The following is a 13,181-nucleotide window of genomic DNA, read 5'->3' on the forward strand; positions in this document are numbered from 1 at the left end:
CCTCTAGGGACCCTTAAAAAGTGTTCAACGAAAGTTGAATGTGATCTGAAGCAGCAAAGGGTGTTTATACTCTATCACTCTAAAATCCCCCAGTTCAGCAACACCTTTGGTGCCACCCAAGCACCTTTATTGGGCTCTTTACAAATGTTCCTAGACACAGACCACCATTCACCAATTTCAAGGTGCCAGTATGACCGGCATCCCTTTCCAGACCCCTTAGATTTTGCATGCTGCCAGCAGGTGATAGTTCAGTGATGTGTCGCCACTCAGCCGTGCTTTGTCAAATGGTTGACTGTCACACCAGCACCAAGGAATTTGTGAACGGCTGTCTCTGTACAAGGATATTTTTAAAGTGACCAACGAAAGTGCACAGATGCACCGAGGGTGTTGCCAAAGTGAGGTATCTTGGGCGGACCCTTTGCCACTTTATTCAAGCCTGATGACGTCACATGAGGGTGCGAAATGAGGAAGCTGCAAATATATAGACACCTGTTGCTGCTTTTGATCATGTTCATAATTTATTGATTGGTTTTGAAGGATCCTAGTGGTCCCACCCTGTGTACCAGAGAAAAAATTGTGGTTGCACCACACTCCAAAGGGGTCAGCTAACGTTCAGTGGGACTGCGACTCCACAATGTCCTTGGTAAAGGTTTGAATTGCCTGGGGGTGTCAGCAGTGTTGAAAGTTGTCAGGAACATTGACCTGTTGCTCATCGCACTGCAAACTGTTGTTTTTGACCATGAGATGTGTGGGTTCAAATGGCTCTAAGCACTATGGGACTTAACATCTATGGTCATCAGTCCCCTAGAACTTAGAACTACTTAAACCTAATTAACCTAAGGACATCACACAACACCCAGTCATCACAAGGCACAGAAAATCCCTGACCCCGCCGGGAATCGAACCCGGGAACCCGGGCGTAGGAAGCGAGAACGCTACTGCATGACCACGAGCTGCGGACGAGATGTGTGGGAATCAATGCCCCAAGGGAAGTGGTGGTTTCATTGACACCCTTTATAGCACTCCCTGATGCCATTTCATGTGGATTATGAACTGCAGTGTGTCTGAAATGTTTTCCTAGGCTGCGGATAAGAAAACTGCATGATTTCAACTCTGGGTATCTTGGTTATGACCTCCATTGTAGAGGTGCCAAGAGAAGGGGGTTGAATGTGGTTGATAGGGGCTATAATGAACTTCTCATCATGTAACATGTCCACAGTGGCATTTGGAAGAATTGTGGTGAAATTTGGTACCAATGTGGCATCTTTAACCCACCTTACACCTCATGAGAAACTGCTGAGATCCAGCCTATTTTCACATGTGTCAACACTTGTTTGAAACGTCAGTAAGCCCAAGGTTGACACTGCAGAATGCTCACCTTTTGCACCATTACAGAAGAAGGTTGTATGCACCTTTGAGCCAAATTTCAAACTTCTGCATTGCAATGTGACAAATATGGGGGTTTCAAAAAAATTAACCCTTTAAAATTCCACTGCACAACACAATTTTGATCCAAGAGCTCCTTGTTCTCTTGGCATAATGCATAATTTTAACCTGTCTGATGACATTCCTCAGCACTTCAAGATACTGTCTGTTGTGGAATTCTCTTACCAGGTTTCAACTTTCTGTCATAATATTATACAGCTCCCATTTCCTCCTACATGATATTCTAATGCCATTAGTTATACAAATCAGTTCATTAGTACTACATATGTGCCTGCTCTTCGTTTAGTATGAAAGAGGTGTTACAGAGAGTGATAAAGGCTTGAAGGAATGTATTATATTTGTTGTTCAAATTGTGTGTGTGATGGACTTCTCGCCAAATTAGTCCTTCGAAGCTGCCTTTACATGTTTACATTGCAAATGGATTTATATATCTAAATCTTCTGTTTACTACTTTGAAACATGACTCTGGGTTGATTCCTTTTGGTAATACTACCTACACATTCTGTTGTAACATGCTATTTTTAACTTTCCTCAAAATATTCATCAACTAGAAAACTATCTATGAAGATATTATCCGATAGTGCTGCTATTTCCTGAACTTTATTTGTTAACTATACTGTCTGTAGTGGGTTGTGAGATCTAACAATCTTTCCTCTAGAGACTCAGTCAGAAAACTTACATTGAAATCACCACAAAAAATTAACGTCATGTCTTTCTTTAGAACTGAGCATTGTGATGTATGAAGTCTGGAGAGGAAAACCATGTAGTCTGAAATGGACGGAACTATAGAGGCCTGGAATCAGAAGCTTTCTTCCTTAAAAATTTCTTTGCTGCACAACTTTTAAGTATTTGGTCATTGCAATGTCTTGATAGGTTAACTCATTTTTGTAACATGAGAGAGAACATTTGGCATAAGTGGCCACACCTCTCTTCTGCAATGAACTCCTTGTAAAGAAATCAAATAACATGCACATCCCCAAAGGAAGCCTTAGCATTTCTTTGCTACGTAAATAGCAATGAGATACAAATAATGTAATTGTCAATATATACAAGCAATTTATCTACTTTGCTTTTAATTCCCCTAATATTTTAAGGAAATACTCTCACTCCACCTTCTGACTTGCATTCCCTATTTATTGAACTTTCTTTCATCATTAAAGGAAACTTCTTCAAGCAGTTATACTTCCTGTCTGAATTCACATAAAATACTGGTCCTTGTACACATTATCAACAGGCTTTGGCCTTGAGTGAGCCCAAATCCACCTGCTATACTGTCACTTATTGGCTTCGCCCACCATCCCTTCCCCTGTTCAGGTGCAGACCATGTTTAGTGTAGTCAGACCTATGGATATATCTACTGGCACCATCAAATGGTGACGCCGGTAACTACAGGATACTCCTGTCCATATGACTGAAAGTTGGATAAATCTATTACTCAGCATTCAAAATGAAACTGTCTGAGCATGTTCTCTTATAATAGCCTTACTGCCAGTTCCTACTTCTCCACCCTCCTGCTCCATAGCCTCTTCAGTTCTTGTCGGCTTCTCTAACTGTGCCTGAAGGGCACATATTCTCTCTTCCTGCTTGACTATTAAAATTTATTCCTACTACACGTCCAACAGTTTCAGGAGAGGGCCTCCCTAGATTCCCTCTTACATTCACTCTGGTGAAACTACTTACTGCATCTGGTGCAGCACGTATGAAGTCCTATTTGAAAAATACATGTTCACTAGATGAGCAAACTGAACTGACCCTTTGTACAACACAAATGCTGGTTTTATGTTTCTTACTGCATCTGGTGCAGCACGTATGAAGTCCTATTTGAAAAATACATGTTCACTAGATGAGCAAACTGAACTGACCCTTTGTACAACACAAATGCTGGTTTTATGTTTTTATTCAGATCTCTTTTCCATACAGCAAATACAAAAATTAGTATTATAACTTAAATGTACAACAGAAGCATGCATTCACGCAAGTCATAAATTACTAACATGCAAAAACCCAATAAAATAAGGAATAAGTTAATTGTTATAAAATAGTTCCACATGTCTGAATGTATTACAGGATGGCTTCATTTACATTCAGTATGTACAGTTATGTTATCTCCAGTACTACCATACGTTATAGTGAATTGAAAACAAGATCAAATAACCAGTATGAAAATTTATGGTATGAGGTGAACAATATTTTTTTAATTGAAGCAAAATGTTAGGAAACAGTGGAAGACAGAATAGTATAAAGGAAAAACAGATGAAGATGGTTTACATAGTTGATGCCATGATTTTGAATGGGATAACTACAATGGAATGGCACAGAACTTCACCAATAAGAATTATAACTCTACTTTTTAATGCAGTTACAATGTTGCCTGAGTTGTCAGGGTTGGAGCTTAGGCTGTGCACTGGGCCAGGCCACTGTTGAATACTAGTATCTGCTCAAGGTTTCGTATGGAAGGGGGGGGGGGGGGGGGGAGGGGAAGAGGACAATAATGAGCACTACATCCACCGTCATGTGGACATTGCGATTACAATGACAATCATAACAAAGTATGCATTCAAACTTTTTACTTACTTCATGTGTTTTTACACCAAGCCATACTTTGTACTGGGTTTGTAAAATGCTTGAGCAGCAGTAGTCCCAATTTTACTAATGAGCTTCAGCAAAAGGAGGATCACTTTTGTTGTAGTTAAGACATTGCATTGCCAATGGAAGGATTAGAGGGTAAAATTTTCAAAAAATTGAAATTTTCTGCTATACATTAATGACCATCAAATGAAAACTGGAAGAGCTTGCTTGCACTAATTTCTCATAGAACATATGAGTAGACAATTTCTCTAAAACAACATCAGAATTTCTTTTCATAATGTTGTTACGATCCTACCTGGACTTTCCATTGTTAGAATATATTATTAAACTGCCATACCTACATGAAACAGTATATTTTCACTGGAATATAGAAAACAACCCCTACAAAAATAGAAATGTATCAGTTTGTAACATATCACTAATTACTTTTCTGAACAGAGTTGTTGGAAAAAAAATTGTTCTGTAAATAAGTTTTTATCTAATTTAATACAAGAAGTTTCCTAAAATTACATTTATTTCATATTGTGATGAAGATTGTATTATTTACATGTGCAGGCTGAATTTCATGGAGCTTATACTGGCAGTGAGCAGTAATAATACAAGTACTATATTAAAATACTTAATATTTGTTTAAAAAATTCAGTTTATAATTAAATTTGTCATTGGCTGTATTGTAAGAGGAAGACAGCTGAAAACATTCTTTCTACACATTCCAAATTTTAATGCCCAGCCAGCCTGTTAAAACATGCTACTGATATATGCAAAAATAAATAAAAATAAAATTAAATTTAGTTTACTTTTATTTCTGAAAATAGCACAATGTATTTACATGATGTCAGCACTCTTATACACACAAGAGTCTTTCAGTGGCAGACCTGCCCAGCAAAGAAATGTTCTTTTCTTTACAGTAAGCGCACTAAACATTTCTTGCACACAGCAGCAGAGTGTGCCACACAGAAACGGTCTTTCCGGAGGCAGCCATTCTACTTCTTAGCTTGTTTGGAGGGTGCTTCTTTGGCAGCATCCTCTTCACGTGGTTCATGCGGTGCTGGAAGTTTTTCCCAACTGGGTTCCACACCCCAAATTTCTCTGGCATATTCTGCTATTGTGCGGTCACTTGAGAACTTCCCAGATGAAGCAATATTATTTATTGCCATTTCTGTCCACTTGCTCTGGTTCTGGGAACAGAACAGTGAATTAACAACAATGGTGACAATGATAATCCGAGAAACATAGATTTATAGTCATGATACGTTAAGTTTTCATACATAGTATCTTCATCTTGAAGAGATTTTTAAGTGTATCAAGCCTGTCACATACCTGGTACACTTCACCAACTTTTTCTTGGCACTTAATATATGCTTCATAGTCAGCTAACAAATAGAACCTGTCATACTTCATTAGCATGTCAGCAACATCTCTGAACTCATCAGGGTTGCCTGGGCTGAAGAAACCGTTCTGTATCTGATCAATACACTGCCTAATTTCAGGGTTACTATTATAGTAATCGTAAGCATTGTAGCCACGCTTCTTCAGTTCTTCTACTTCATCAACAGTCATGCCAAAGATGAAAATATTATCACGGCCCATCTCTTCTGCCATTTCTACATTTGCACCATCTAATGTGCCAATTGTGAGAGCACCATTCAACTAGAAAATGAAAATAGTACACAATATAATGGATTATTTTGGCCTGCTTTAACACAAACATACAACTTTACAGCTGTTTATGGATAAAATCAATGGTGAGTTTGAACAGAAATATATTAGTGATGGTGAAAAGATATTTTACGCTCTGAAACATGTGAATCGTTATTCAGTTATTCACTGTTCTGGTTACATCTTGGTATAGAACTACTTGAATTAACAGTGCTGTGGCCAGCTGTATGTTATGCTATTAAAAATTGGCACGATTGCCACTCGCACTATAATTTGACATTTACTCATACAGTTCAATGAAACCTCCTAATACAATCTAAAAGGCGAAAGTCATGTCCATCAACTGTGAGAATTTAACAGGGTTGACATAATGAGAAAATAAAAGCCTTCTATTTGTCATTTTCGAACTTCATTCTTTATGCTTAATCAGTCATACTGGGGTAGGTGTATTGCTGTACTTTGTCTACACTTACCATGAACTTCATGTTCCCGGTTCCTGAAGCTTCAGTGCCTGCTGTGGAGATTTGTTCACTCAGATCTGCTGCTGGCATTATTCTTTCTGCCAGAGTCACCCTATAATTCTCCAGGAAGATCACTTTTAGTTTGTCACCAATAACAGGATCATTGTTCACAATATTACCAACACTGCATATTAGTTTGATAATCTTCTTTGCCATATAATAACCTGGAGCAGCCTATGAAAAACAAACAAAAGCAGAGTTCACAAGATGGAACAGTTTACATACTCTTTTGGTTTCATGTTCAATGACTTTTTTTTAAAGATCTTATGAACTGCGCAGAAATAAATCTTCTTTTCCCCATTTGGTATCTTTCTCAGGTTCATATTTGAACAAAGAAATACATCATAGAGAAGTTATATTTCTAGGAACGTGTACCTCAGAGCTTCCCCATTCTTTTATCACCACATACCACATAAGTAAGTGTAATAAACTATTTGTTTACACACATGAAGTAATGGCTTTACTGCAAATATTTCATTTGTGAAAATGATGTTGTCATTCATATAGATGGACACTGGGTGTAAATGATATAACTAAGCAGAAGCTGTACTTGTAAATGTTGTGTTGCCCATTTATGTTTCAGACGTGACTAATAAATACACATTGGTGTCCAAAATTGAAGCAACAAACCACTATTTCCCCGTTCTGTGCCCAAGTCATGATATAATCATACCAACTATCAACAAATGTCCTTACAATCATGTTCTGCACTGAAGATGGCACACTGGTCAACGGATAACCATGCGAGCGATGACAACAGGGCACCCGTCAAACGGGGTAGTACCTGTCCACAATCACAATGTACTGAGTCACAGATGGTGCAGGATGGTACAGAAAAGACACGTACCAGACTCTCTCCACTGGAAAGCCATAGGAAGAAAGGAAGTAGGACAGTTGCAAACTGATTTGGACCAATGGCTTACTGTGAATCGTTCTGTTGTGTCTTGGATGTGGCGACAGTTTTGAGAGACCAAAATTGTATCCCAAAGACCCGGGCAGGGCTGACCATGTGTGACATCAGAAAGAGAGGACTGTTACTTGGTTGTAAGGGCACAACAGTACCAACTTAGTACTGTACAACAACTGGGATCTGATCTCGCAGCATTTTCTGGACACGTTGGATCGAGGCATACGGTGTAGAGGAAGCTTTGGCAGAGTGGCCTTTATTGTCGGAGACTTGCTGTGAATGTACCTTTGACATGTCTTCTCAGGAGGGAACATCTAGAGGGGAGTTGTCAACATGCCACCTGTACGGTTGAAGAACGAGCCAATGTTCTTTCACAGGTGAGTCCTGATATGGTCTGGAGAGTGATTCTCAATCGATTTGCCTCTAGAAGGAATGTGGAACACTATTTTGAGACCCAAAATTTGTGGAAACAAATTGATATCGATGAGGGTCCACAATGGCATGGGCAAGGATTATGTTTACCACTCGAACAGGTCTTGAGGAAATTGTACGGGTGAATCGGCAAGGTTTAACTGCTGTCAGGTATCATGAGATCTTGGGACCTCATGTGCTGCTGTTGTGAGGTGCTGTGAGCCCAGACTTTGTACTGATGGACAACAATGCTCGACCTCATTGAGCACGGGTGGCTGATGATGTCTTGGAAATTGGACATATTGTATGCATAGCATGGCTTGCTAGCTCTTCCAATTTGAATCCCATGGGATACACTGTGGAGACAGGTTACATCATGTCAGCATACACCAACCACTCCCCAAGACTTGCAAGCAACTCTGCAGCAAGAATGCGGGTTATTGCCTCAACATGCGATTGATGACATCATTCACTGCATGTCCCATCATTGTCAGGCCTATGTTGCTGCCAGAGGTGGTCACACTCCATACTGTGCACATCAATCAGTTGCTGGACTGTGTGAGCAATGCTGTTAAGTTGGAAAAAACGAAGAACATTTTTGTCTACCGTTACGCATATTGCAATTGTTTACATTATGTATTCTTTACACTATTTCTACTTTACTGTCATCTATTTAAACTGTTTCCTGGCAAAGTAAATGCAACCTTGCAAAGTTTCCATTTGTGCTTCAATTTTGGACACCAGTGTACTTCAAATAACACGATTTACATAAGTATCAGATTCATAAAATACGTTGCCTATGTTTTAATTAAGTTTTTAATAACAGCCACAAGTTGCACTTTTTTTGCTCTTCAAATGTACAAGAGCATCATCAGAATATACAGTTTAAAGTTGGCTGACAGCATTAAAGATTGCATTTAAAGTTCGCTGACAGCTCTAAAGACTAACTGGCTGTATTGTAGTCCTATATTTAAAGTATAGTAGTAGATGATGCCACTGACAGCATCCAAGATTAAATGGAAATGCCTGTTCTTGCTAAATCTTTTAATTATTCAGGTCTTTGAGGTGCACCATATGTGTTAGTTATATCTCACAGCCATATTGTACTGCTGGTCTTCATCCTTGATACAAATGTTACAGAACTGATATGTCAGTGGGCTGGAAATGGTCAATGTGACAGCAGTCACAACATTCAATTGCTCCAGATGAAGATGGAGAAAGCTCAAGATTTTTGCCTAGATGTGACACACACGTAAATAAAAAATTTACAGGTTTGTCTGCCAGATGAAACAGTAAATTTTTTATCCAAAATAAACAAATGAACAAGAACCATTGCTGTATTATCAGAATCAGAGTCCTTCTGAAAAGTCTGGTTATTTAACCCTGCAGTAGTTGTGTGTGGACTGACAGTCCATACGGATGATTTTTTTTTTTCTTTCCTTTTAATCTTGTTGGACCTAAGAATCACTTGATCCGTGAACCTTCCTACAATCAGCAGTACTATGTTATGCCTTTGTGTCATTTGGACTGAAGCAGTGGTGGTGGAATGGTTGACAATTATGGACTCACAGTCCCGTGCAAGCAATGGTGTTACCTGAGTAATAGTAAAAGGTATGCTACTATTGGCATATTATTGTTAATTTTCAAGAGGTTTCTTATTATTGCAGTGTTACTTTCTGTTAGTTACATTGTTTTGTTAGGTTCAGGTTAGCTACTTACTTTATTTATTTATTTTACAGAATGGTTGCACATGAAAAAGTCTGAAAGAATTAGAAACTTGCTTGCTGAGGTTTTGGCAGAGAGCGATCATGAAGGTGACTTTGATGATAGATGTGAAGAAAGTGTAGATAAGGCATAGGAGCAACCTGAAAATTCTCATACAGAACACGAGATGTCCGATGGTGAAGACACTATTGACAATATCAAAAATGATCCAGTGTATGTTGGAAAAGATCAGGTTACAAAATGGAATAAACATGAACCTTCCAAAAATGTTAGAACCATGTCCGAAAATATCATAATCCATGTTCCTGGTGTAAAGTCTACTCTAAAACATCTGAAAACACCAACTGAAATTTGGAAGCATTTTTTTAGTGATGATATTATCAGCACAATAACAGGAAAGACAAGCCTGTTTATTGAGCCCCAGAAGGGTAAATTTTCCAGAGACAGGGACTGCAATGCTACGAGTGCAAGTGAAATTCAAGCTCCAATAGGTTTACTGCATTTGGCTGGAATGATGAAGGCTAACCATCCAAATGCAGACAATCTATGGAAGATTGATGACACAGAGGTAGAAATTTTCAGGGTCACCATGTCACTGTCTAGATTTTGCTTCCTTCTCAGCTGTCTGCAATTTGGCAAGAGACAAAAGACTGAAATATGACAAGTTAACTCCAATACGAAACATTTTGACATTTTTGTCTAGAATTGCAAAACAGCATACACTCCCTTTCAATACCTCACAATCTAGGAGAAGTTAGAGGCATTTTGAGGCAATTGTCAGTTTAGACTGTATATACCCCGCAAGTCGAACAAATACGCAATAAAAATATTTGCCCTTTCTGAGGTCAAAATGTATTATGCCCTTGATATGGAAGTATATGTTGAAACAAAACCAGAGGGGTCATATTATGTAAGTCGCTGTAGCTCAGAGACTGTCTACCTCCATCAAAGGAATTCACAGGAATATCACAGTGGATAACTGGTTTACCAATCTTCAGCTGGTTGAAACACTGAAAAAAGATTTTTGGCTAACTTTATCAGGAACCACATGAAAAAACAAAAAGGAATTGCCACGTGAATTCACAAAGCCAAGTAAGCATTCAGTGGGTTCAAATATGTTTGCGTTCAGAAAATCTTGCAGTCTTGTAACATCTACTCCTAAGAAAGGCAAAAATCTTGAACAGTTATCCGGTCTCCACCATGATGAGAGTGCTGATGAAGAGACAGGCAAAACAGAAATGATAGTCATGTGTAACAAGACGAAAGGAGGTATAGACATGTGTGAAAAGTTGTGTGCTGTCTAAAACTGTGCAAGACACACTTGCTGATGGCCTATGGTCATATTTTATTCATTACTTAATGCTGAAGGCATCATTTCTTTAGTGATTCATGCTGCCAACAACCCAGCCAGCTGCTCTCCACAAAGAGATCTTCTGCACCAGTTGTCTTATGAGCTTGTTACAGAACACACGTGAGTCCGAACTGCCATGAGTACCATACTGTCTAAGATTCCTTCAAGGATTTGTGAAATTTTCCAAATTGGGGTGAAAGCAAGGCCCACCAACTATGGTAACAAACAGAGAGGACATTGTGTATACTGAAACAGGAGAAAGAACAGACCTACCAGGTACAGCTGCTGCTAATGAGTAAATATCTGTGTTTGGAACATGCATGTGTTATTTGTTCAGAATCTTTAAAAAACAGAGGACTGTGACTGAACTGTGTAAACTGAAAGAACTGTTGAACGAATGTGTGCCTTTCATCCTGTTTACGATATTATTAAACATCTTTTTCATATCCACACAAATATTGTAACATATTTGGAGACTTAGTATTTCAGTGGAAGTGGACAGAAAAAAATGTACCTTTATAAAAGGTATGTACTTAGTACATTAAAATCAAACATAATAAACAGCATATTCTCATTTACTTTGTTGATTTGCACTTTTAAATTTGTATTTATCGCCAAGTGGACTAAAAGCCCACAGTGACTACTGATGGTACTAAGCATTGTGCAACTAATGCAGGTTAATATGGGTTTATTTGTACAACTGACAGAAATATATTTGGAGTAGGCACGGCATTCAAAATGTGAACAACTACTGGTATGGTGCACTGCCAGTCTTTGGCTAGTTTCTAGGTGGTTACTTGAAAGCCCTGTCAAGAATAGTATGCTGGCTCCCTTATTTATGAAACTATATGCATGGTGAATGCAAATGTTATCATCAAACTTCCATGACTCAATCAGGAGATGCTTAATTTCCTATGCCTCCACATGAGCCCTAATTTTTCCTGCCTTTGTCTTCATGGTCCTTAAGCGAAATAAATGTTGGTGGCCGCAGAATCATTCTGCAGTCAGCTGCAAATGGCTGTTCTCTAAACTTTCTCAACAGTGCTTCATAAAGAGAATATTGTATTCTCTCCAAGGGTTCCAATTTGAGTTCACAATGCATCTCCCCAACTCTCACATGTTGACAAAACCTACTGGTAACAAATATAGCAGCTTGCTTCTGAATTGCTTCCATGTCTCCCTTTAATACAATCTGGTGGGGTCCCAAACACTCAAACATTGCTCAAGAGTGTTGCACAATTGCTCTGTAAGTGGTCTCCTTTGTAGATGAGCTACACATTCCTTAAATTATCCAAATAAACCAAAGCTGACCATTCACCTTCCCCACTACTGTCCTTAAGCGCTCATTTTATTTCATATCACTTTGCAACATTACATCTAGATTTTTAACTGTCACGACTTTGTCAAGCAGGACACCACTAATACTGTATTTCAGCATTATAGAATTGTTTTTACTACTCATTCATTAAATTAGATTTTTCTACATTTACAGCAAGCTGCCATTCATCACACAAAATAGAAATTCTGTCTGTCATCTTGTATCCTTCTACACTCATTCAACAATACTTTTCCATATGCTACAGCATTATTTGGAAAGGGACACAGATTGCTCCTCATCCTGTCCTCAGATAATTTATATATAGGGTGACCCAAAAGTTCATTAATATTTGAAAATTCAATTCTTCACACAATAATGTAGGTACAGAGGTAAAAATTGACACACATGCTTGAAATGATATGGGGTTTTATTAAAACCAAAAATGTACATGAAACAGCCAAGAGATGGCACTTCAGATGATACAAAAGCAATAATTAGCACAACAATTAATATGTAGCAAAGGTGTTGCTCCTTATAACAAATGCTTAACATTTCACCAACATTCATTAACAATACCTGTAGTTGAGGGACAATATTTTTGAACAGTACTCTATAGCATATCGGCAGGTATGGTGAGTTATTTCCATTAGATGTTGTCTTGTTAACATCCCTAGTAAGGTTGGACGATCGCAGTGCACTTGCAACTTCAGGCAACTCCACAACCAATAATCACACAGATTGAGGCCTGGGGCCTGGGAGCTCAAGCACAATGGACATGGCAGCCCAGCATGGAAGCCTCAACAAACGATATGCACAAGAGATCTTTCATACATGTAGGAATATGGGGTGGAGCGTCATTCTGCATAAATGTTGTATCTTCCAGCATGTGTTTCTCATGACAGCTCATTTTAGACATGCTTCTCATGCGGCCTCACTGATGTGTTGCTGTCCAGCACCATCTGTTAGCCAGTTTTTGTATTTGTTTTTGGTTTCAATAAAATCCCATGTCAATTCAGGCATATGTGTGAATTTATACCTCTCTACCTACAGTGTTTCGTGTTTTAGTGCATTTTCAAATGTTAACCGACTTTTGGGTCAGCCTGTATATAGAGAATGAGAGTTGTCCCATCACGCTTCCTTGGGGCACTCCTGATGATACCCTTGTCTCTGCTGAACACTCAACATCAAGGACAATGTACTGGGTTCTATTACATAAGAAGTCTTTGAGCCATTCACATATCAGAGAACCTATTT

General features: G+C 38.7%; 1 protein-coding gene across 1 annotated transcript in view; it reads right to left on the minus strand.

The window, feature by feature from the left end:
* Nucleotides 1–4,817: 4,817 nt before the first annotated feature.
* The window catches only part of LOC124619257 (glycogen phosphorylase), a 157,583-nt gene continuing 149,219 nt past the window's right edge, over nucleotides 4,818–13,181 (minus strand). Inside the window, exons 13-15 of the mRNA XM_047145522.1 lie at nucleotides 6,168–6,389; nucleotides 5,356–5,685; nucleotides 4,818–5,213 (exon numbers count right to left, since the gene is read on the minus strand). Of these exons, the coding sequence (XP_047001478.1) occupies nucleotides 5,019–5,213; nucleotides 5,356–5,685; nucleotides 6,168–6,389 (747 nt within the window). The 3' untranslated portion in view covers nucleotides 4,818–5,018. The remainder of the gene's footprint in view (nucleotides 5,214–5,355; nucleotides 5,686–6,167; nucleotides 6,390–13,181) is intronic.

This window comes from Schistocerca americana, chromosome 6 (genome assembly GCF_021461395.2).
Source record: "Schistocerca americana isolate TAMUIC-IGC-003095 chromosome 6, iqSchAmer2.1, whole genome shotgun sequence".
NCBI lineage: Eukaryota > Metazoa > Arthropoda > Insecta > Orthoptera > Acrididae > Schistocerca > Schistocerca americana.